Source organism: Cervus elaphus, chromosome 5 (genome assembly GCF_910594005.1).
Source record: "Cervus elaphus chromosome 5, mCerEla1.1, whole genome shotgun sequence".
Lineage (NCBI taxonomy): Eukaryota > Metazoa > Chordata > Mammalia > Artiodactyla > Cervidae > Cervus > Cervus elaphus.
This window is the reverse complement of record NC_057819.1, coordinates 2,062,917-2,088,444: the sequence shown is the minus strand read 5'-3', so window position 1 is coordinate 2,088,444 and position 25,528 is coordinate 2,062,917. Positions and strand designations below refer to the sequence as shown.

General features: G+C 52.4%; 1 protein-coding gene, 1 long non-coding RNA gene, 1 pseudogene and 2 gene segments (V, D, J or C); 4 read left to right on the top strand and 1 right to left on the bottom strand.

Moving 5' to 3' along the window:
- Positions 1-25,528, top strand: part of LOC122693629 — a 463,707-nt gene that overhangs the window by 425,212 nt on the left and 12,967 nt on the right.
- Positions 1-25,528, top strand: part of LOC122693636 — a 209,797-nt gene that overhangs the window by 173,046 nt on the left and 11,223 nt on the right.
- LOC122693633 overlaps positions 1-25,528 on the top strand; it is a 415,920-nt pseudogene that overhangs the window by 383,776 nt on the left and 6,616 nt on the right. The window lies entirely within an intron of this gene.
- The window catches only part of LOC122693634 (immunoglobulin lambda-1 light chain-like), a 473,571-nt gene that overhangs the window by 446,694 nt on the left and 1,349 nt on the right, over positions 1-25,528 (top strand). The window contains exon 3 of the mRNA XM_043901240.1: positions 25,081-25,118. Within this exon, the coding sequence (XP_043757175.1) occupies positions 25,081-25,118 (38 nt within the window). The remainder of the gene's footprint in view (positions 1-25,080; positions 25,119-25,528) is intronic.
- Positions 1,270-25,123, bottom strand: LOC122693640. Its single transcript, XR_006340955.1, has 4 exons — positions 25,077-25,123; positions 6,207-6,396; positions 5,513-5,517; positions 1,270-1,376 (listed from the first exon to the last, which is right to left on the bottom strand). It is a non-coding gene; the product is annotated as an uncharacterized LOC122693640 (long non-coding RNA).

Sequence of the window (25,528 nt, the reverse complement as noted above, 5' to 3'; positions counted from 1 at the left end):
TGAAAATGCTACCAATGCAAACTCTGAGGGGTGTGAGATTGTGTGATGACATAAAAAAAAGAGAGAGAAGAGATGACGGAGATGGTGATGATGGTGATGATACTGGTGATGAAGATGTGATGATAAAAATGATGTAAGCTCTTAAATGAACTCAACTGCCAGGAACCCCATTGGCTAACTGCCCTCCTGGGGTGGGACTAGTGCCAACCTTGGTGGACCAATACAAGGAACCCTGGGTCCCTGGGGGATCGCACATGTTGCTGGAACCTTGCAGTTTACAGCTAGAGTTATCCTGGACTCTCCACCCCACTGAGAAAGCCAAAGGGACAGCAGAGCCCTTCCCGCCCTGAGACAGGGTTAGAGCAGAGACTTCATGGAGCAGGTGTCCCCTCTGTGTGGGCTGGGCAGGCCAGGGGTCACAGCTGGCCCAGAGGCAGGGCTGCACTCCCAGGTCCACACCCTCTCTGGTGCCAGGGGCCTTGGGGTGACCTGCCTGAGGGGAGCGGCTGCCCTGATTTCCTCCAGCAGCAGAGCGTGGCCAGGGGCAGCAGGTCAGAGGCTGGGCTGCCCAAGGGGAGCTCAGGGGAACCAGGCCTGCGGGTCCAAGGGGTCCAAGGATCAGCGCTTGGCAGGAAGCCAGGACGGGACAGGCCATCCCCTCAGGACACAGTGACCACCTCTGAGGGTCCCATCCACAGTGAAACCCAGGGCGCCGTGCCTCAGTCCACGGCCAGGACGCTGCCAGGCTGACCGCCCCGCTGGGGAGTCCAGGGGAGACCACAGGCCAGGGGGCTTGGGACAGCGGGCATGTGGTCAGACACAGGGAAGGGGACAGTGACCTCCGTCCTTGGGGACAAGTCTGATGTGCAGACGTGAGAAGCCGAGGAGGAAGCGGGGAACAGACAAGGGCTGACGGTGTGCTGACCCTGCCTCTCAGTGAGGGGCCCCACGGGCTGGATTTGCATAAAGCCAACCCTCGCTGCCCCCCTCAAAGCTCTGAGAGGGAATAAAGGGGCTGGGAGAGCCCAGCGCTGCTGCGGGCTCAGAGGCAGAGCTCAGGGCGCGTCCACCATGGCCTGGACCCCTCTCCTGCTGCCCCTCCTCACTCTCTGCACAGGTGCGGCCCCCCGGCCCTGCCCGCAGGCTCAGGCCCCACAGGACCCCGGGGCTCGGCGTGCCCCGAACCCAGAGCACAGTCCAGGCACAGCCTCAGGGTGGGATGCCTAGGGAAGGGGTCCTTCCTTCTCATCCCGTCTCCCCCATCTCTTCCAGGCTCCGCGGTCTCCTATGAACTCACCCAGCCGACTTCAGTGTCAGTGCCTTGGGACAGATGGCCAAGATCACCTGCTCAGGGGACCTCCTGGATGAAAAATATACTCAGTGGTACCAGCAGAAACCAGGCCAGGCCCCTCAGCTGGTCATTTATCAAGACAGTAAGCGGCGCTCAGGGATCCCTGACCGGTTCTCTGGCTCCAGCTCAGGCAAAACAGCCATCTTGACTATCGGCGGGGTCCGTGCCGAGGATGAGGCCGACTATTACTGTCTGTTGTCTGTCGTGGGACAGCGGCAGTTACAATGTTCACAGTGACACAGACAGGCAGGGAAGTGAGACACAAACCCTCCCGTCCTGCTCACACTCTCCTCCAGCCCCGGGAGACTGTGGACTCAGCAGGCACAGGCCTGGCCCGGTTCCCCCAGAGCTGAGCCCCCAGGCGGCCCCTCCTGTGGCTCTCCAGGCAGGCTCTGTACAGGGGGGTCCGCAGTGGACGATGGGCTGGCAGGACCTTGGTGTTGATGTGGGGAAACAGGGCCTGAGTGACACAGACACACCCATCCTATCACAGCCCCTGATCTCTCTGTGATGGGCTTGTCTAGGCCATGGCCACCTCTCTGTGGCCCTCAAGTCCTGACCTCATCCCTGAAACTGCCCTGTGAAGTCTGGGATTCTGATGGAAGACCCAGTGCCGTGGGCACCATCGAATGCCCCAGACCCCTAGTCGGCCCTGAGTGCCCTGCCCGCTGCCACTGGACCCAGTGCCAGCTACCTGAGCACCCTGTTGGTCCTAGAATGTTGCCCCCTCACAGTCACGCCAATCCTAGAGGATTCAGTTCATCAGTCTTGTGGAGTCCTGCTCCACTAGAGATGACCTTGCATGGCCTGCAGGGCCAGAGCCTCCAGGAGGACCCCCAAAACTCAGTCATAACCCGGGCAGGTCAGAGTCTCCTCCCCTGAGTCTGGCCTCCTGAAATCCCTCCTGACAGCAGGGCCCCAGCTGTCCTCCTCCCAGTGCATGTCCAGGGGATGCTGTGACCACCCAGGGGAGACCACAGAGGAGGCCAGTCCCCAGGGGTCACAGCTGGGCTCCCGTCCTGCCCTCTGACCCCCAGGTTAGGACCCAGCCCTCTGTCCGCAGGGATGCAGCCACCAGCTCTGAAAGTCCGACTCAGACCACATGCTCATCCCAGCTCTGACCCTGGCCAGGAGACACCTCAGGGGACCCCTTGGAGCCGAGCCCTGGGTCTCAGAGCAGCTCTGTCTGCCCCCGGCAGCTCTGAGCACTCCTGGGGCCTCTCCACTGCTGGGGTGCAGACCCCTCCAGCTGCTCGATTCCAGGCAGGAAGCCCCACTCGGGCCTGGACCTGCAGATCCAGGTGGGGCCGGGCAGGTCCGTCCTGAGTGGCGCCTCCGCAGGGATTTCAGACAGACGCTCAGACACTGTGTCCAGGATCACAGCTCCCCACGACCAGCAGGGCCAGGCTGGGGTCAGGGGGCTGACCACACCGCTCCGGGTCATGGCCACGAGGCCTGGAGACGCAGCTCTGTCCGGCCTGGCTCGGGCTCTCCCCTGCTTCCGGACACACCCGTGGACCTGGGCTGTGAGTCCAGACTCTGAGGAACTCTGGCCTCTCTGTCCCCTCCCCTTCCTCCCCTCCCCTCCCTCCCCTCCCCTTCCCTCCGCTCCCCTCCCCTCCTGTCCCCCCTCCCCTCCCCTCCCCCCTTCCCCCTCCCCTCCCTCCCCTCCCCTCCCCTCCCCCCCCCCCCTCCTCCCCTCCTCCTCAGTGTCCTCCCCTCTGTCTCCCTGCCGCCCTCCTCTGCTTCTCTCCTCTCCTCCTCCTTCTCTCCTTTCTCTCCCTGTCCCTCTCCCTCAGATGTTTGGATTTCTCCCCATGGGTTGTATTTAATTTAAAATTTCCTTTATATTTGTATTGTCAGCTAAACACAGATGTACAACTTGAGAGTTGCAGGTTAAGTTTTATTTGGGGCAAAATGAGGACTGCAGCCTGGGAGGCAGCATCTCAGAGAGCTCTGAGAGGTATCTGGGGCAGTGGGGAAAAGTCAGTATGTAAGGTTCTGGTGAAGGGGGAGTTCCATACCATTAAGCACTGTTTTACAAAAGCTTTCTTGTTAGTCATGAGGATCTGATGCCACCATGAAGGCAGTTAGTGCTTCTCTAGATATAATGAGATAAAAGGATGGAGATCATAAAATCTGTTCCTAAGAAGAACTATACACAAAGATCTTCATGACCCAGATAATCACAATAGTGTGATCACTCACTAGAGCCAGACTGCCTGAAATATGAAGTCAGGGGGGCCTTAGGAAGCATCACTACAAACAAAGCTAGTGGAGGTGATGGAATTCCAGTTGAGCTATTTCAAATCCTAGAAGATGATAATGTTAAATTGATGCACTCAATATGCCAGCAAAGTTGGAAAACTCAGCAGTGGCCACAGGCCTGGAAAAGGTCAGTTTTCATTCCAATCCCAAAGAAAGGCAATGCCAGAGAATGCTCAAACCACTGCACAATTGCACTCATCTCACATGCTAGCAAAGTAGTGCCACAATTCTCCAAGCCAGGCTTCAACAGTGTGTGAATTGTGAACTTCCAGATGGTCCAGCTGGGTTTAGAAAAGGCAGAGGAACCAGAGATCAAACTGCCAACATCCACTGGATCATGGAAAAAGCAAGAGAGTTCCAGAAATGCATCTACTTCTGCATTATTGACTATGCCAAAGCCTTTGACTGTGTAGATCACAATAAACTGTGGAAAATTCTGAAAGAGATGGGCATACCAGATCACCTGACCTGCCTCTTGAGAAACCTATATGCAGGTCAGGAAGCAACACTTAGAAGTGGACATGGAACAACAGACTGGTTCCAAATAGGAAAAGGAGAACGTCCAGGCTGTATATTTTCACCCTGATTATTTAACTTATATGCAGAGTACATCATGAGAGACACTGGGCTGGAAGAAGCACAAGTTGGAATCAAGTTTGCTGGGAGAAATATCAATAACCTCAGATATGCAGATGACAACTACGCTTATGGCAGAAAGCAAAGAAGAACTAAAGAGCCTCTTGATGAAAGTGAAAGAGGAGAGTGAAAAAGTTGGCTTAAAGCTCAACACTTAGAAAACTAAGATCATGGCATCTGGTCCTATCACTTCATGGCAAATAGATGGGGAAGAAATGGAAACTGTGACAGACTTTATTTTGGGGGGCTCCAAAATCACTGCAGATGGTGACTGCAGCCATGAATTTAAATGACACTTGCTCTTCGGAAGAAAATTTAAGACCAACCTAGACACCATATTAAAAAGCAGAGACATTGCTTTGCCAACAAAGGTCCGTCTAGTCAAAGCTTTAGTTTTTCCAGTATACATGTGTGGATGTGAGAGCTGGACTATACAGAATCTCAGCACCAAAGAATTGATGCTTTTGAACTGTGGTGTTGGAGAAGACCCTTGAGAGTCCCTTGGACTTCAAGGAGATCCAACCAGTCCATCCTAAAGGAAACCAGTCCTGAATATTCATTGGAAGGACTGATGCTAAAGCTGAGATCAATACTGTGGCCACCTGATGTAAAAAACTGACTCTTTGGAAAAGACCTGATGCTGGGGAAGATTGAAGGACGGAGGAGAAGGGGACGAAGAGGATGAGATGGTTATGGCGTCACCGACTCGATGGAAATGAGCTTGAGTAACTCTGGGGATTGGTGATGGACAGGGAGGCCTGATGAGCTGCAGTCCATGGGGTCGCAAAGAGTCAGACAAGTCTGAGGGACTGAACAGAAATGAAGAGAATAATTACACTCAGCTCAGGATAGCTCAGTTGGTAAAGAATCTGCCTGCAAGGCAGGAGACACCAGTTTGATTCCTGGGTCGGGAAGGTCCCCTGGAGAAGGGAAAGGCTACCCACTGCAGTATTCTGTCCTGGAGAATTCCATGAACTGTATAGTCCGTGGGGTCGCAAAGAGTCAGACAGGACTTAGAGACTGAACTGAACTGAAGACAGTAATCACAGTCATGCTGAGAAATCAGAGCTCTACTAGAGGCAGCACGCGGCCTGGCCAGCAGGGGGCAGCAGAGCGCGGCCGGGAGCAGCAGGTCAGAGGCTGGGCTGCCCAAGGGGAGCTTCAGGGGAACCAGGCCTGCGGGTCCACAGGTGTCCAAGGATCAGCGCTGGGCAGGAAGTCAGGACGGGACAGGCCATCCGCTCAGGACACAGCGACCACCTCTGAGGGTCCCATCCACAGTGAACCCCAGGGCGCCGTGCCTCAGTCCACGGCCAGGACGCTGCCAGGCTGACCGCCCCGCTGGGGAGCCCAGGGGAGACCACAGGCCTGGGGGCTTGGGACAGCGGGCATGTGGTCAGACACAGGGAAGGTGACAGTGACCTCCGTCCCTGGGGACAAGTCTGATGTGCAGACGTGAGAAGCCGAGGAGGAAGCGGGGAACAGACAAGGGCTGACGGTGTGCTGACCCTGCCTCTCAGTGAGGGGCCCCAGGGGCTGGATTTGCATAAAGCCAACCCTCGCTGCCCCCCTCAAAGCTCTGAGAGGGAATAAAGGGGCTGGGAGAGCCCAGCGCTGCTGCGGGCTCAGAGGCAGAGCTCAGGGTGCGTCCACCATGGCCTGGACCCCTCTCCTGCTGCCCCTCCTCACTCTCTGCACAGGTGCGGCCCCCCAGGCTCGGCCCCCAAGTGACCAGGTCTCAGGCTGGCTCTGAACCTCAGCTCAGCACAGAGGCTGCCGCAGGGTGAGTGGGGGCCCAGGAGGAGACCCTCTTCCCACACTCACTCTCTGCTCTCTTCCAGCTCGTGTGGTCACTTCTCAGCTGACTCAGCCGCCTGCGGTGTCCGTGTCCTTGGGACAGACGGCCAGCATCACCTGCCAGGGAGACAATTTAGCATTTCTTGGTGCTAACTGGTACCAGCAGAAGCCGGGCCAGGCCCCTGTGAAGGTCATTTATGGAAATAGTGAGCGGGCCTCAGGGATCCCTGACCGGTTCTCTGGCTCCAACTCGGGGGACACAGCCACCCTGACCATCAGCGGGGCCCAGGCTGAGGACGAGGCCGACTATTACTGTCAGTCAGCTGATGTCAGTAGTGTTGGTACTCACAGTGACACAGACAGACGGGGAAGTGAGACAAAAACCCTCCCATCCTGCTCACACTCTCCGCCAGCCCCGGGAGGACTGTGGACTCAGCAGCGACAGGCCTGGCCCGGTTCCCCCGGAGATGAGCCCCCCAGGCAGCCCCTCCTCTCGGCCCTTCAGGCAGGCTCTGCACAGGGGGGTCAGGAATGGATTTAGGGTTCCCAGGACCAGGCTCCATTGTGTTTTCTTGACAACGGTGTGAAATGTAGAACTCAGGTCTCATTTAAAGACAGGCAAAGGAAGACATATGCCCAATGTGGTGTTTGGTTTTTTTTTCCTTTTTAAAAGAAAGGCTTGGTATTTTTTATTATGTGGGGTTTTAGTTGAGTAAAAATACATTTGATGGTTAGCAACAAATGGGACGGTCTCAGGAGCACTCGCTCCACCATCAGGAGCTGGAAAGAAGTGGAAGCAAAGCAAGGAATTTACGTGATGACCAGAGGTCAGGAGCAGGGAGCTGTGAAGACCACCTCCTGTTTGTGACTGGCTGTCTCCGGATGCATTTCTTAGCAGGGAGGCATTACACTCATGTCTTGGTGTGGCTACGAATTCTTACTCTTGTTTAGTTGCCAGGTCATGTCTGACTATTTGTATCCCATGGACTGCAGCCTGCCAGTTCCTCTGTCCATGGGATATCCCAGGCAAGAATACTGGAGGTGGTAGCCTTTTCCTTCCCCAGGGGATCTTCCCAATCCAGAGACTGAACTCTAGTCGCCCCCTATGCATGGGGTCTGCTGCCTGGCAGGCAGATATTTGACCTCTGAGCCACCAGGGAGGACAGATGGTAATTACACCAACCATTGAAAGAGGAATTACTCACTAATCTTTATCAAAATCTTTCAAACAGTAGAGGAGGAAGGATACTCTCTAGTTCATTCCATAAAGCTGGAATTATGCTTACCAATAAAGACACTACAAGAAAAGAAAATGAAGCCACCAATGCCTTATATACAAGAAAAAATCTTTTAAGGTATTAGCCAACTTAATCCAAAAAAATGTATCAAAATCCAAGTGACATTCACCCCCAGGAATGCAAGGGTGGTTCAACCTAAGACAATCAATCATGAGTATACCACCGAAACAAATTAAAGAGAAAAAACATTAAATATCACAAATGGTGCAGAAAAATATTTGACAATATCTAACATCTTTTCATGACCAAAGGAAAAAGAGAAACAAGACACCAGAAGATTCTGTGTAGAAAGAATTTATCTCAACCCAGTGAAGGGCATTTATGAAAAACCCACAGCATACATCACACTCCATGTGCAGACTGAAAGCGTCCCCACTGCCAGTGAACTCTGTCCTGGAAATTCTAGTCACAGCAACTGAGCAAGAGGAAGAAATAATGGCCATCTAAACTGGAAGGAAGAAATCAAAGGGTCTCTATTCTCTGCGCACATAATACAATATAGACAAATTTCAAAAGCCCACAAAAACTTACTCATAACGAATTCAGAAATGCATCAGGGCTCAAGATTCAGATGCAAAAATCATCTGGGTTTGGATGCACCAGCAAACAATTCCATTAACAATAGTATCCAAGGAATCAGCTTAACTTGAGAGATAAGACCTGTTTACAGAGAGTTACAAAGCATCTGGTGATCAAGTTAAATAAGAGCAAATCATATAGAAAGACAGTCTGTGTTTTGGAGACTTAATGTCACAAAGGGGGCAACACAGGGATGCCGCAGGTGGAGCCCTGGGCCTCCTCCTCCAAACAGGTCTGCTCATCATCTCACAGGTGACCTGAGACCCGAAGCTTGACACTGAGGCAGTCTGAGGGCATGAAGAGAGCAGCAGGTCCTCCCGTGGGACCAGGAGTCAAGGCCCAGGGAATGACCACGTGGGCAGTGGGTTCTGAATCTGCACCGGGACTGAGGACTTCCGGCCCCTTCCGCAGTCCGTGCAGAGTGGCCACCGGGGGCAGCAGAGAGTCCCTCAGCCCCGCACCTGGAGCTGAGGAGACCTGGGCGTCAGGTCCCCACGCAGGGCTGGGTACCCACACCTCACCCCTGAAGGACAGGGGCCGGCTTTCTGTGGTGTCGTCCCGTCAGGATGCACAGACTCCACGCTCTTCGCTTGCACTGACAGCCTCTGTCCTTCCTGGAGGACAAGCTCCTCCTTCCCCATCTCTCCCCAGGGGGCTGGGCCCCACAGTTTCCTCTCTTGTCCGCTCCAGGAACACAGAGCCAAGAGATTTATTTGTCTTAATTAGAAACACTATTTGTATTCCTGCGTTTCCCCAGTAACTGAAGGCAACTTTTAAAACCGTATTTCCGGGACTTCCCTGGTGGTCCAGTGGCTAGACTCTGAGCTCCCAGTGCAGGGGGCCCGTGTTCAATCCTGCTCAGGAAACTGCATCCCACAGGTTGCAAATAAAGATCCTGCATGCCACCCGATGCAGGCAAAGAAATAACTGTTTAGTATGCATATATGTCACATGAGGTGTTTTTATAATTTGCAGCCAGTGTTCTTTGTTACACCTAGTCATTCCTTTGAGCACATGATCGGTCGATGGCCCAGACCACACATGGCGACGCTGAGGCCCAGCACCCACCGGCTGCCCGGGACCTCATGGCCAAGGGTGGACAGGACAGGACCTCAGGGGACCTTTCAGAACTCCCCGTGCTCATGGCAGAGGAGCAGTGTGATCCGTGGCTCCGTCACTCGGGAGCTGTGTCTGGGCTGGGCCCTGCAGCTGTGCGTCACCTGTGGCGTGGGCCTGGTGAGGCTCACCGTCCGGGGGACCTGAAGGGTCAGAAGAACCTTCCCTTAACAGTTCTGGAGGTGGAGCTAGAACCAGACCCACATGTGCACTGCCCCTAAAAACAGTGAAGGATGAGACACTTCAAAGTCCTGGATGAAATTAAGGTCCTTCCCCTGAACCAGGATGGAGCAGAAGAAGGACTTGGCTTCCTGGAAACCCCGAGATCTCCACCGTGACTCTGGCCACATTCATGGCAGAGCCCAGGATCCTTCGGTGCAAAGGCCTCAGGTTTCCTGGAAAATACAGTCTCCAGCTCTGAGCTCTCAGTGACAAGGGCTTCTCTCCCAGGAGGCGGGCCAGGACCCAATCTGGGGTGGAGCTGTCCCCCCAGACCCTGAGACCAGCAGGTGCAGGAGGAGCCCCGGGCTGAGGGGAGTGTGCAGGGCGGCCCTCCCCCATGTTCCTGGGCTGAGCCTCTCTGACCACACGGCTGCAGGCAGCACCCTGGGCTGGGGCTGATTGGCATCCCCAGCAGCAAGGGGAGAAGACTGGGGCTGGGAGGAGCCCTGCCCAGCCTGGGACTGGCGAACAGACTCGGGGCGCCTCCGCCATGGCCTGGACCCCCTCCTCCTCGCCTCCTGGCTCACTGCACAGGTGAGCCCCAGGGTCCACGCACCCCAGCCCAGGACCTGGGGACAGGCCTGGCCCTGACTCTGAGCTCAGCGGGCGCTGACCTCGGGGCCAGCGTATTTCCTGGCCCTGCCTAGGGTGGGCAGCTGGAGGGGCCGAAATGCCCCCGCTGTGCTCACTGCTGGGTCAGCCCTGAGGGCTGCGCCTGCCAGAGAAAGGGGAGGGGGGTCTCCTTTCCTCAGAGACTCCGTCCACCAGGACCACGGCCCAGGGGGGCTGACACTGAGGGCCGGGAGAGCCCTGGGTCCCAAAGACTCTTAGGCACTTAATCTGGGTGAGGCAGGGGGATTCTGCCCCGAGGTTCTCCACCTCCAGCCACCTCTCCTTTTCTCTCCTACAGGCTCTGTGTCCTCCTACGAGCTGACTCAGTCACCCTCGGTGTCAGTGACCCCGGGACATCGGGCAGGATCACGTGTGGGGGGAGCAGCATTGGAAGTGAAAATGATCAGTGGGACCAGCAGAAGCCGGGCCAGGCCCTGTGCGGGTCATCTATGTGAATAGCATGCAGGCCTCAGGATCCCTGGCCGGTTCTCTGGCACCAGCTCGGGGGGCACGGCCACCCTGACCATCAGCAGGACCCTGGCCGAGGACGAGGCCGACTATCACTGTCAGGTGTGGGACAGCAGTGCCCACATGTCACCAGCCGATGGGAAGGGAGACACACACCGGCTGCCTGGCCCGCGCTCCGGCCTCCTCTGAGCAGCTGCAGGTCACGCTGAGGCCCGGGTCTCTCTGTGCGCTCAGGGCCTCTGCTCATCCTGCTTAGCAGCGGCAAGTGGACAGTGGGTCCCAGGTCCTGGGGGCTGCCACCAGCAGCCTTGGGCCAGAGGGTCCCCTATGCCGGCTGAGTCCTAGGACAGCCGTGTCCCCAGTCCATGCTCAGCGTCTCTCAGGAGTGGTGGGAAGATTCCAGGAGCAGGCAGGAAATTGTCAGTTGCTGGTGGCTGCTGGTGGCCCCTGAGTCGGGCAGCCATTCTGGTCAGCCTACCTGATCGTCCAGCGCTGAGACCCGGGGCCTCCCTGGGAGGACAGGGTGCGGGACTGCAGCCCAGCCCCCCCACCCCCGTCACCCCAAACCCTCTAAGAACCGGGCTCCCCAGGACGCCTGCCCCTTTGTAACCTGACATCTGAACATTTTCATCAGAACTTCTGTAAAATGTTCACACCACTCCTTTAAGTATATTCCTCAGAAGCTAAAAATTATCATGACTTGCTAACCATTCTCCTTAAAAATTCTTCTATAACATTCATCTTTCCTGCTCCTTAGACGTGTTTTCATTCCACATCTCTTACTACCTTTGGTCTGCTTGTATATTTTCTTTTTTAAAAACATTTTTTATTGGAATATATTTGCATTACAATGTTGCACTGGATTCTGTTGTACAACAACGTGAATTAGTTTTACGTACCCTCAGGAGGGCATGGCAGCCAACTCTAGTATTCCTGCCTTGAGAATCCCATGGACAGAGGAGCTTGACAGGCTACAGTCCATGGGGTCACAGAGAGCTGGACGCGACTGAGGCAACTCAGCAGAAGGCAAATGCAATACGTACATCCCCTCCCTCCGGAGCCTCCCTCCCACCTCCCCATCCCACCCGACTGGGTCCTCACAGCACCGCGCTGAGATCCTGTGCTTTATAGCAGGCTCCCGCTAGCCAGCTGTTTTATCCAAGGCAGTGTGTATACGTCAGGCCTCCTCTCCCAATCCATCCCACCCTCCCCTTCGCCCTCGGTGTCCCCAAAGCTGCACTGTTGACAATAGCCAAGACATGGAAGCAATCTAAGTGTCCAGCGACAGACGAACGAGTAAAGAGGATGTGACGCACGTTATATCTAGTCGCACTGAGCAGCTTCAGCTGCTGGCAACAAATTCTGGCAAATTCTCTTGTCATTTTTATTCTGTTATAAATATTTTCTAACTTTCCTTGCTATGGCTTCTTAGATACACCCATCATTTAAAAGTGGGCGTTTCATTTCCAAATACATGAGATTGTTTTAAAGTATCTTTGATATTAATTGCTCATTTTGATATTAACTTCTCATTCAAATGTTTTCTTCTCTGCAATCACCCTCTATTTTTTCAGTCTCCTGATTTTATTGAGGCTTTCAGTAGTTAACGCAAAGATCTCTCTTGATGAATGTCACATTGCACTACAAAATATGTGGGTTATTTCCAAATAGCTTTTGATATGATTTCTAACGTATTTCCACAGTGATAAGAGAACAGACTCTGTGATTTCGGTTCCTTTAAACAATTAAACTTTTGCACCTCGTTTTGTGTCCCTGGATATGTTCCATTGTCTCCTCGTTTATAGTCTATGGGAAAGTGAATAGAATTTGGATCCACTGTTGTGGAAAAATTAATTTAAATTAATTAAAAAATTAATTTAAAAAATACACTGTTGTGTATAAATCTTAATTAGGTTGAATTGGTTCATAGTGCTTTTCAGGTCTACACTATCCTTCTACTTCTCTGCATATTCATTCTATTAATTTTTGAGAGCTTGATGTTGAAACTCCAACTAAAAATCTTAATTTATCTACTTAAAAAATATTTGTAATATATGGTGGAACTATATGTAAACTTGTTCTCTGTTTTCCAAGTCTCTTCTAAATGTGTTGTTATATTTTCATCATTTAGAAAACAAAAAAGAGAAAAATTAAATAAATTTTTTTTTAAAAGATGCGGTACATATATACAATGTAGTATTACTCACCTACTAAAAGGAACAAAATAAGGTCATTGGTAGAGATATGGGTGGACCTAGATTCTGTCACCCAGGGTGAAGTAAGTCAGAAAGAGAAAAACAAATATCACATGATAGCGCATACATGTGGACTCTAGAAAAATGGCACAGATGAACCTATTTCCAGGGCAGGAATGGAGATGTAGACGTATCGAATGGACTTATGCTCATGCATTTTCATACCCAAAATTCTCATTCAATACCCTGCCATACATCTCTGTCAGAACAACATACAATCATTTAAAAATTTTTCAATAGCACCGTGATTTTAAGTGCTAAAAGTTTTCTCCTACCTTGAGTTATTACCCTATTAGTAGCAGAGTTTGACTCAAATGACATAAATGGATTGAAATCTTTATTTTTACAGCTCGTTTACTTATTTTTAGTTTTTGGTTGCCCAGGGTCTTTGTTGCTGGGTGGGCTTTCTCTAACTGTGGCCAGCGGGGCGACTCTCGCTTCTCAGCCTGGAGTCGTCTCTTGTCGGGAGCACAGCCCCTAGGCACTCGGGCTCAGTAGTTGAGGCACATGGGCTTTGTTGCTCTGTGGCAGGTGGGCTCTGCCTGGACGGGATCAAATCCACACTGGCAGGCAGATTCTTATCCACTGTACCACCAGGGAAGTCCTGAAATCCTTATAAATAATTATCAACTAGTGTTGATTCATGGATCCATCAATTAGCATAATTTACTTTTACCTCTAGGGGCTTTGCCTGTGGCTCAGTTGATAAAGAATCTGCCCTCAATGCGGGAGAGCTGGGTTTGATCCCTGGGTTGGGAAGATCCCCTGGAGAAGGGAACAGCTACCCACTCCAGTATTCTGGCCTGGAGGAGACTGGTAGGCTACAGCCCATGGAGTTGCAGAGTCAGACACCCATGGAGTTGCAGAGTCAGACACGACTGAGCAACTTCACCTTCTTTGTTTCTTTACCTCTAGAAGTAGGTCTAGCATTGTCAACAATGCTGTTCTGGCTTTCGTTTCTACAACAAACCTGGAGAAACTTCAGTTCCATAAATAGGAGCTTTGTAATAGAGTGTCACTCCCTGCTATGAACTCCTTCCTGGTTAGGTGCCAAAAATGATTCATGCTGGATGGTCAGAAATTGTTTCTCTGAATGATTTATCAGCTGACAGCTCCATTTCATACTCTTTTGATTTTGCAGAAAGCAAAGCATTGTACACCACCTGACTTCAAGAGGATTCGAGTGGGGGCCAGATGCACCTCCGGATCGTCTGAGATGAGGGTTCACTGTCCCATCCACTGGGGGAAACCTGCAAGCTGGCCCCGCCCCAGAGGCAGCTTTTCAAGAAACCACCTGCTGAGAGGCGTCACCGGGCCACTTGTTCACTTTCTCCGTTTCAGGGGTAAACACCAAGAAAGCTTGAGCAGAGCTTCCTGCTTAAATCTTCACTTAAGAGGCCCCTTGTAGAAGAAGACATAGTTTTAAAGACTGAGGAAATTTTAAATATCTGTCATCTCAATGCTTCCCAGGTGGCACAGTTGGTAAAGAACCCACCTGCCAATGCAGACAAGACAAGACACGTGGGTTCCATCCCTGGGTTGGGACGATCCCTTGGAGAACGCAATGGCAACCCACTCCAGTGTTCTTGCCTGGAAAATCTCAGGGACAGAAAAGCCTGGCAGGCTATAGTCAACAGGGTCGAAAGAATCGGACATGACTTAGCAGGCCTGCACGGGTCATTTTAATGCACCTTTGCCAATCCGGTATCTTATGAGAAAAATGCTTGCATCTTGTCGTGTGCTCTAAGTCAAGGGTCCCCAGCCTCTAAGATCTAATGCCTGAGATCTGAGGTGGAGCTGTTGTAATAATAAGAGAAATAAGGTGCACAATAAATGTAGTTCACTTGAACCATCCTGAAACCATCTCCCACCCTTGTCCCTGGAGCCAAAAAGGACTGCTGCTTTCAGTATATGCTTCCTCCAAAACTTGAGGCTGCTGACTTGAATCATTTAGTCGATGGAAGAGTCTAACCATGTGATCTAACTAGCAAAGCTAGTCCTCCCTGCCAGACGCCCCGTTCCGACCAAGTTCTGTTAGAAGCCTTCCCATTGCGTTGGTACATACAAACACATTAATGTGCATTTTGAGGAATATCATAAAATCACTGAAAATTAAAGGATGTGTCTGTCTAGTGAAATCAACATTAAAATGATGTAGATCGTCTATGTTCCTTTACCTACATTTATAAAAACTCTTTAAAACCAAGATAAGTCACCAGGCTACTTATCATTCTTGAATTAGCAACAGGTACTGTTGGCCACCACGGATAGTGAGAAATAAACGTCAGGGTGTTTAGGTGTTTGGCGTTTAGAATAATGAAGTAAGAATCAAATATAAATCACCTTGGCATTGTTAGCCATCGGGCGAAGCATTTCCTGTGACCAGAACAAGGATGTGAGAATGTGTCAGTCTGAACCACCGTCCGGGGGTCCCAGGAGGACTCACCGAGCTGCTAGTTGCCGGGGGGACAGTTACGGGAGCGGCAGCTGCTGCAAAACCACCCGCCGCCAAAGTAGGGTCTCCTCGTGACAGGAGTGTGTCCCTCCCAGGTGTCGGTCCAGACCTTCGGAAAGGACCTGGAAAATAAGAGCTACCCACCAGATAGTAATATAAACCCACCCGGCCAGGAGAGGCGGGCGCTGCTGGCCTCGCCCCCTCTGGCCCAGGAAGTGTCCCAAAACCCAGTCATCAAGGAAAACAATATTCCGGGACCTCCCTGGCTATCCAGCGGTTAGCACTTTCACTGCTGGGTGCACCGGTTCAGTCCCTGGTCGGGGAACGAAGATCCCACAAGTCACAAGACATGGCCAAATTTAAAAAAGAAAAAAGAGAGAGAGAGAAATATCTAATGCAATAGGTTTTAGAATTGAAATTAAGTTCCTGCCCCACTCCCCCAATCCGGATCAATAAAGCATCGAAATAGTAAGTGAAGTCAGGCTCTGACATGTATTGATGTGACTCATCTTAAGTACCCCCAACCCTAGGACTGGTCGGGGTGCCAGGAGTTCCAGGGGTGCCAGGAAGACGGAGGCCAGCCCCTGCCCCCTCCCCCACCAACTCCTCCACTGGAGCCGCCTACCCCCCCCCACCCCCAGGTCTCTCCTGTCCTGTGTCTGAGCTCCACACTTTCTGGGCAGTGTCTCCCTCTACAGCGGGTTTCTGCTGCCCACTACCAGGCCCGTCCACTCCGTTCAGTTCAGTTCAGTCGCTCAGTCGTGTCTGACTCTTTGTGACCCCACCAACTGCAGCACGCCAGGCCTCCCTGTCCATCACCAACACCCAGAGTTTACTCAAACTCATGTCCATCAAGTCAGTGATGCCATCTAACCGTCTCATCCTCTGTCGTCCCCTGCTCCTCCCGCTTTCAATCTTTCCCAGAATCACGGTCTTTTCCAATGAGTCAGTTCTTCACATCAGGTGGCCAAAGTATTGGAGTTTCAGCTTCAACATCAGTCCTTCCCATGAATATTCAGGACTGATTTCCTTTAGGATGGACTGGTTGGATCTCCTTGCAGTCCAAGGGACTCTCAAGAGTCTTCTCCAATACCACAGTTCAAAAGCATCAATTCTTTTTCCCTCAGCTTTCTTTATGGTCCAACTCTCACATCCATACATGACCACTTGAAAAACCATAGCCTTGACTAGACGGACCTTTGTTGACAAAGTAATGTCTCTGCTTTTTAATATTCTGTCTAGGTTGCTCATAACTTTCCTTCCAAGGAGCAAGCATCTTTTAATTTCATGGCTGCAGTCACCATCTGCAGTGATTTTAGAGTCCAAAAAAATAAAGTCAGTCACTGTTTCCACTGTTTCCCCATCTGTTTAAGGGAGGGAAATTTCCCAGAGCTCCCAAGTTCCAGGCTGGACCCCACCCCACCGCCATGTCCCAAAAAGCCTGGTCCTCCCAGGTTTCCGGCTGGTGCTGGTAAGTCCCAGGACACCGTCTTTACATCAAGTTGCTGTGTGTCTTAGGAAAGAAACTCTCCCTCTCTGTGCCTCTGTTTCCTCATCCGCAGAAGGGACTGCCAGGTGGGGGAGTCTGTCACGTCTCCAGAAGCCTCAGGACTCTCTCCCCATTTGCTGAAAGACAGCTCAGGGTGGGGGAACTTCTGCACCCCCAGGATCACCAGAGGAGCCGGGGTCTTCAGGGTTCCCGGGGACCCCTCAGAGGGGGCTCAGGAACCAAAGAGCCAGACCCTGATTCCAGAAACCTGGTCACACCTCCAGACGACCCTTTGTCCCCCACTCCACCTCAAACGCTCCAAGCCCCAACAGTGAGGCACTTAAGAGATGGATCCGCCAGGCTTGACTTTGGGGAGGAGGAAAGCGGGGAGCTGGGGGCGGCCTGGGCCTGGGAGACAGGGGTCCTCAGTGGCCACAGGTGGGGTCTCTGGGGCCTGCGGGGTGGAGAGTGGGCAGGAGCAGACAGAAGTGACTGGACACGACAACCCCTCCAGTCCAGGGGAGGTGGGCGGGGCGGGGGTGCAGAGGAGCAAGAGGCCCTGGGAAGGGGGTCCACCCAGCAGGACAGCTGGACCCTGACATCTCTGAGCCAGCTGGAATCCAGCTCTGAGCCGTGCTCAGCTCGGCAGGGTGTAGGCAGGCCTGAGTGGCGTGGCCAGGGCTGCAGCTGCATGGGCTGGGAAGGCCCTGCCCTTCCCCCGAGGGTCCCCCGGGGTCTAGCCAGACTTGGATTTCCGACCGCAGCCCCCGCAGGAGGAAGTGGTCTGCGGTGGAGTGGGCCCCGAGGCCTGGGCAGGTGCAGGGTGGGGGAAGGGGGGCAGCTGGAGTCACGCGCCGAGTTCAGGGACAGTCCCTTTTTCTCCCCGAAACCTGGGGCTGTCCCGGGGGGCCTCTGCAGCCTCCAGGCCCTGGGCAGTGGGGAGAGTCACATCCACATGGGGGGGCTGGGACGAAGCAGCTTCCGCCTGGGACCCCGGGGGTAGGAGGCAGGACCCAGCCCCCAAGATGTGAGGAGCACAGGTCCCAGGCTGGGGTAAGCGAAGCACCACGGTGGGGAGAAGTTGGACTGGATTGGGGCCCCTCGGGGCTCCCCCATAGCTACATGGCAGTTGTTAGGGCACCCGCACCCCCTTACTGCTCAGTGCTGGCCAGTGTCCAAGGCCAGGGATGTGTGTGTGCAGCCCAGCCTCAGCATGGACCAGGCAGCCTGGGGTTTCTCCAAAACTGCTTTATGAGTTTGGTCAAACCGTGAGGTTCTGATCCCTGCCATCCACTTCGCCCCCTCCTTCCCCGCTCATCATCGTCATTATTGTCATTATCGAGAGCTGTGGAGGGTCTGGGAGGTCATCCTGCCTGCCAGTTAAACTGTGAGGCTGCCACAATTGCACTGATGCGGGCAGACCCGAGATGCTGGGCCGGAGACAAAGGCCAGCTTATCACTCAGCCAGAGCGGCGGTCGGGCCACGAGCGTGGTCCAAGCAGTGGTTCTCTGAGCCCGACGGGGTGATGCAAAGGAGCCAGGACACACCCACACGGCCAAGCTGGGGGCCCAAGTCTGCTCAGCTCCGGAGGGAGATGCCAGCTCTACCTTCCAGGGTTTCTCATTCCACAAACATCCAAAGACAATCCATGACAAAGGCGATGCGTGTCCTTGCTCCTGAGACGTGCAGAAACGCAGAGATCCACAGACACTGTCTCCCAGCATGCTATCTATGTGAAGGAACTGAAGTCCCAGGCTGTGCGTCTGATACCACATCCCATGGAACAGGCTGGACCGATTTTCACCAAATGTAGCAGGAACGTTAAGGAGTATCAGCCTCAAAATATGAGGGCCAGACATGTCTGAAAGGTCCCTTCCAGAAGAGTGCCTTTGGGGTCCTTCCCCAGAGTTGCTGAAATAGAGAACTTGGAGGGCTGCAGAGCTGGACTTAAGTGGACCTAAGCAACTGGATCACAAAGGTCCATCTAGTCAAAGTGATGGTTTTTCCAGTAGTCATGTATGGATGTGAGAGTTGGACCATAAAGAAAGCTGAGTGCTGAAGAATTGATGCTTTTGAACTGTGGTGTTGGAGAAGACTCTTGAGAGTCCCTTGGACTGCAAGGAGACCCAATCTGTCAATCCTAAAGGAAATCAATCCTGAATATTCATGGGAAGGACTGATGCTGAAGCTGAAACTCCAATACTTTGGCCACCTGATGCAAAGAACTGACTCATTGGAAAAGACCCTGATGCTGGGAAAGATCGAACGGGGGAGGAGAAGGGGACAACAGAGGATGAGATGGTTGGATGGCATCACCGACTCAATGGACATGAGTTTGAGTAAACTCTGGGTGTTGGTGACGGACAGGGAGGCCTGGTGTGCTGCGGTCCATGGGGTCGCAAAGAGTCGGACACGACTGAATGAATGACAGAACTGAAGCAACTGGCAAGCCGGAGGGTAGGTGCTGGCCGCGATGAGCAGGAGCGTGCAACCTGCCACGTGGAGTTCTTCCTACACCCAGAGTCCTGACAGCACCGGGACCCCAGCCCTTCACGGCCTCTCTAGGGCCACGAGACAACCTCGCAGAGCAGAGAAGCGGAACAGACCTGGTGTGCAGAGCCAGGGCCCGGGGTGGGGCGGGGCTGGTGGGTGGGCTTTAGTGAGAAGCCCTTGAGCCCTGGAACCACAGCAGAGCCATTGGCAGAGACCTCCCCCCGGGAGAGGCCCCCCCAGTACCGGCCCTGGGGGAGGGGGCCGTGCTGGGGGCAGGGACAGAAGGCCCTGGCAGAGGACGGGGCCCCTGGGACAGGGCGCACCGGAACGGCCCCTGCCAGCAAGGGGAAGCGGAGGCACTTTCAACCCCCTCCAAGGAGGAGCCCACACCAGCACGTCTGCCCAAGGTGCCCTGGGCCCTGGGGGCACATGAGGTCCAGGCCGGGCCAGGGGGCCCGTGAGGCCCTCAGGGGTCAGCACGGTGTCCCCAGGCAGCCCTGGCCTCTCATCCTGCTGGGCCTGGCGGTGGGCGCCCACGGCCTGCTGCCCCCAACGGCGACGCCTTGGAACACAGCCCCGCGCGTGGAAGCCCCGGCAGGAAAGAGCCCGTGGAGCCTGTGGGACAGGTAAGGGCCAGGGGAGTCGTGGTGCAGGAAGTGGGGCTTCCCTCCGACGGGACCCAGGGGTGAATGCCTGCAGGGGCGGGGAACGAGAAGGGAAAGCCAGCTGGAGAGAAGGGGCCTGAGCAGACAGTGGCTCTACTTACGGCGTTGACACTTGGCCTAGTGTGCCTTTGTTTGTGTTGGTTTTTATTTTTTAATATTGTATTGAAATATTATTCACCTCATGGAGTTTTTGGCGCCCCTGAGATTTTGCACCCATGGCTGGTGTCCCTCTTGCCTCACCCCGGCCCTCTGAGCAGGGCAGACACAGCGCAACGGGGGCAGGACATACCCAGAAGGCACTCATCATTTTGGGGGGCAGCGGCTCCACAAGGCAGGTCTGCCTTCCTCCCCTTCTTACAGGTGGGGACAGAGGTCCAGAGAGGTGAGGCAAGCTCCCCAAGGTCACACAGCACACGGGCGAAGTCTCAGGATTGTAGAAATCCCGGGACTAGACAGACACCAGAGTGTCCCGTGTTTTAAGAAAACAGTCCAAGAGAAGGGGCAAGTCTGCAAGGCGTCCAGAGAAGGAAGCGAGGGCTCGGCTCGGTCTCCCCCAAGGAGGACAGCTTCTCAGCAAGGTTCCTAAGTGTCTAATGGGGCCAAGCCTGAACCAAGGGGTCCTGTCCAGGTGTGGGACACTGACCTGGGATGGGGGAGGCTAAGGAGAGAGGGGTGCACAGGCGTGCAGGGAGCTTCCAGAGCTGGAGAGAGCGGGGTACAGGCTACGGGGGTCTTGTCCACCCCATCCTTTATCCCGGGATCCAGGGCAGCTATTGAGGGATTTAAGTGCGGGGCTCTCAGAGTCCAGTTCGTGCTCTGGAAAAATTGCTTCAGATCAGAGACCGGTGTGAGGTCAGGTTAGAGGATGGAGGAGAAGCTGTGGAAAGGTGATGGAGAGCAGGGGGGCGGTCCTCGGTGACCAGGCACCGAGATGGCCTATGGAATCGGCAGGCGAATTTTCGGTGGCATCGTCAGAGGGCTGACGGGGAGGAACAGGCCCTGTCATGAACCGGCTATAAAAATCTAAACTGTACACCCTTTTCGGCAAAATGCTGCAAGTCATAAAAGAAAGCATATTTCTTTAAATTGTGTAATTTCGCTTTTAAGAATTCATCTGGGGGCAGGGGAACAATAAAAAAGATGTGACCAAAGGTTTACAGGCCAGAAACTCAACTTATTAATGATGGGAGAAAACTGGAAATAACCTAAATATCCAACAGAAAGGGTGTGGTGAAACACAGCATGGAACAGCCATAGTAAGGCATCTTAACACAAACTTCCAAAATGATATTTCTAAAAGTGGGTTTTTAAAGCATGTGTGCACTTTCAAAAGCTTGTCAGAAAATATAGAAATATGTCAATAATGTGTCTCTAACCAGATATTCTTAATTTTTGCTTTATAATTTTATAAAATTATAAAGTTATAATTGTATGAAATATAATTATAAAATTATAAACTATAAAAAATAGTTATGAAAATGTTCACAAGAAGATATATATAAAATTTTATCTTTTAAAATGCTTTTTAATACCAAAATAATGTGTACTTTTAAAAAAAGATTGAGCACAGAAATGTATAAAGCAGAAATTGAGAGTTTCTGCACGCCAACCCCACACATCTTACCCTAAAACCCATTCTCCAGCGAGAGACAATGTCACGTGGGTCTGTACACTTCTGGCCCTCCTCCTAGGCGTGTATGTCCCTAAAAACACACACACACAGCTAATGGGTGGTGGGCTTTATTTTTCAAAATGGACTCATACTCTGCCTATGAGCCTGCAACTGTCTTTCCAAACAGTCTGTTGAGATTTTTCTATATCAGCCCACATGGATCCCCCAAGTTCTCTGAATGGCTCTGTGTGAATTCAAAGTCTGGATGAAGCAGCTTGTCTTTAATCATTCCCCTATGAGTGGATATTTAGGTTGCTTCCACTAAAAAATGTAAATTACAAAAGATGCTACGTGGAAACGTGCGTAGCTATGTGCCCGTACTTTGTATGCTGTATCTCCCCAGAAAGATGCCTAAAAATGGGATACTGGGTCAGAGACAACAGGCTTTGAAATTTTCATAGGTGACGCTAATGGTCCTCCCAAGTGACTGTTCTAGCTTCCGTTCACTGCAGTGAATGACAGTGCTTTTTCCTCTCCATTCTCGCAAATAATGTGACATTTGGATCTTGTTTTTTTTTTTTTTTTTGGATCTTGTTTTTATTTTGCGCGTCTGAAGAGCAAAAATGAGAACAAAACTGTTTGCTGCTTGTTTATTTGCTTGTTGGTGAAATTTATTTTCCTTTCATATTTTTATTGATTGATTTTATTTCTTCTGTGAATGTACCAGTTGTAATTTTGTCTGCTTTATTCTTCGTTCGTTTGGTTGTATTTTAAGGTTTATAGAAACTCTTCATCCATTTGGGATAGTAACCCCTCATTAATTATGTATGTGGTAAATATTTTTGCCTGATCCGTTTTCCAATTTCGTTTATTGGGTCTTTCAACATCAAGCCTTTTTAATTTTTACGTGTCAGATTGGTTGTTTTTCTTCATGGTGTTTGTGATCCACGGCAAGCATAGGAAAGACATTTCTATTTTGATTTTTTTATTTTATTCCTGTACTTCTATTGTTTTGGTGTTTGTTTTTACTTCGCCTTGAATTTATTTTTGTGTTGGTAGAAATGTATCCTTATATATTTTCCAAATGGGGAACCGGTCGTCCTGTCTTTGTTGAATACAAACACAGCTTTCACCAAATGCTGAATTACTGACTTATCACATCCTCTCTGTGGTTCTAACCATCCATTCCCACATCCCTTCCACCATGTTTTAATTATTGTAGCTTTACAGGGTGTTTCAGTACCTGTTAGAGAATAATTCTCAGTCAAAATATTTGTGTCTATTCGCCACCATTGAGATGAGACGGTTGGATGTCATCACCGACTCAATGGACGTGAGTTTGAGTAAGCTGCGGGAGTTGGTGGTGGACAGGGAGGCCTGGCGTGCTGCAGTCTGTGGGGTCACAAAGCGTCAGACACGACTGAGCGACTGAGCTGAACTCCACCATTATTCTTACTGTTGGACTTGAGAACTGGTTCACTGATTTTTTTTTTAAATATTTATTTATTTGGCTGCGCCGGGTCTTAGCTGCGGCACTCGGGAGCTTTAGTCGCGACTTGCAAACTCTTAGTTGCAGCATGTGGGTTCTAGTTTCCTGACCGGGGGTCGAACCCAGGCCCCCTGCCTTGGGAGCTTGGAGTCTTAGCCACTGGACCACCAGGGAAGTTCAAAATTATTCCTTTGATGTTGCGCTTGTAACTTCATGGAGTTCACGGGCTCGCTTGAGGGGATGTGAGGCCTTTGCTGCTGTGCCCGCTCACCAGGTTGCGCTATGTTTTATCCTCACAGATCTTGTACATTCCGTGTTAAGGTTATCCCTAGGGCTTTTTCAACAGAACTTTTATCGAGATTGTCAGTGCTTCCCCCATTTCGTATTTTCAGCGGTTACCGCCTGCATAGAAGGAAACCTGCTGACGTTTGCCTCGCCTGCTTGTATTCAATCACAGGTTAACTCTCGTACTAGCTAATAGTCCTTCAGTTCATCTTGAGCTTGCTTTTTTTTTTTTAAAGTAAACTAGCCCCTCACCTGCAAAAACCAATTTTATCTCATCTTTCCTAACATTCACACTCTTCCCCCCAGCTCATCTCGTGGGCTTGAATCTGTAGAAGATGTTAAATAATAAAAGCGAGCGTGGGAACCCTGGCCTCTAAAGTGGTTTTGCCTTTAATTGTGAGGCATGCTGTAAGTTTCAGGAGATACTGTTCATTAAGTTGAGGGTGTGTCCTTAGATAATTAACTTAGTAAAAGGCTGGATATTTGCTTTCTTTAATCAGAAATAAGTGCTGAATTTACATTGCTGTTCTGTTAAATTTTGTTTCAAAAATCGTATGTGCATACCTTAGATACAACCATGACCAAAAAGTTCCACTGCTGAATTAAAAGGATGCTGGACCCAGTGTAGTAGGGGTTACCTTCCTACTTAGATTAACTGCGTCAGGAGATAATATCAGATTTGGCAAGGCCTGAGGATTCTTGTCATCATAAACTCTTACAGTGCAATCTGGGTGTTCTGTTTTTCTGAGATTTGTAGGGGTATTTTTTGTTATGATAGGACACAGAGGCTGACTCAATGAGGGGCAACATTACGGGATGAGTCCAGGCCTCTGGCTTGGGGAGAAATCTACCGCATTGAGAACAATGAGGGGACCAAATCTGCAAGGAACTGGGAGCAGTTTAGATGGAGGATGCAGAGTCTGAGGTGTCTGTGGGACACTCAAGCAGAGACACATCCGGGAGGCAGAATGTGTATAAATCCAGAGCCAAAAAGAGAGGTCAGGAAGGGAATAGGGATGCAAGGTCCCTGGGTGGTTGTCCGAGTGCACAGTGTGGGTCAGAAGCAGAGAGAGGGGAAGGGCACTGGGGGGCTGCGGGGGGATCACAGACTTGACCGGGACAGGGACCTTGTTAGACTCGACCTGAGAAGCTTCAGGGAGGGATAGCGGTGGGAGAGAGGGCTCCCCCCACCACGTCCCAGCGTGTGAAACAGGGCCTGGTAGGCGGGTGCTTGATGGCCATTGTTGGACAGACAGATGAATGATGGATGGATGGATGGATGATGGATGACAGATACATGGATGATAATGGATGGATGGATGATGGATGATAATGGATGAATGGATGATGGATGGATGGATGATGTTGGATGACAGATGGATGGAGAAACAGATGTATAGAAAGACAGTGATCTGGGACAGCAGGAAAGGCTTCATCAAAGAGAATGAACTGAACTGCATCTCCGTGGGTGGAGGAGACAGGGTAGGGGTTCCCCACTTGGGGCCTTAGGAATATTCTGGTGTCCACAGACCCAGGAAGGGAGCTGCCTGGCTGGACTGTGAGAAATGGTGCAGAAGGAACACCCAGCGGCCTGACAGTGAGGCCAGGAGCGGCAGGGCAGGTCCGAGCCAGCCCGGTACTCCTCTGCCGCGCCGCACAGACGCGGCGTCTCCGTCAGCGCTGAGGAGTCAGTGGTGGCCAGGACGGCCTCCGAGTGAGGGGGACACGCTTGGTGACTCCAAGGCGTGTGAGGCTGCTGCCTCGGCCAGGGGGCTGGGCAGGGGGACACCTCCAGGACATGAGCCCACCCAGGCGTGCCCCGGCCTCCGGAGGGCTGGCTCCACACCTCCCCTCAGCCCGCGGACACAGCCCCAGCGGCTGCAGCCCTGTGCCCGTCACGCCAAGCAGGTTCCCGCTTGGCGCAGCCCCCCGGGGGGCAGGCCCCAGGTGCTGGCCCGGCGGGTTTTGGTCCGAGGCTCAGTCACTGTGTTTTGTCTTCGGCGGCGGGACCCGGCTCACCGTCCTGAGTAAGTGGCTCTCAGCCCTTCCCCGGCCTGTCTCGCCCTCTGCTCTCTCGGGAAAGTCACTTCTCTTGCTCTGGGGGCGGCTTCCTCTCTGTCCCCCCAGCCTTAAGGGCCGATCCCCACCTTTCTCCGTGGGGTGGGGATGGGAGGCCGGTTGGTCTTGGGGTAACCAGCAGGAGCCTCCAGAGTCCTACCGTCCGACGGGGCCAATCCGGGCTCTGGGGCTGGGGTTTGGTCCAGGAATGCAGGGACTTGTTCCCCTTTGCGGGTCAGACGCTGGGGTGCGGGCCAGAGTCTGGTGCTGACTAGGGGCGTCTCCAAGCCCCAGGCTCCAGGCTGTGGGCTCCGTGCCCCAGCCGGGAGGGCCAGGCAAGAGCTTGGGGGCTCGGCGGGGACTGTGACCAGGCTCCAGG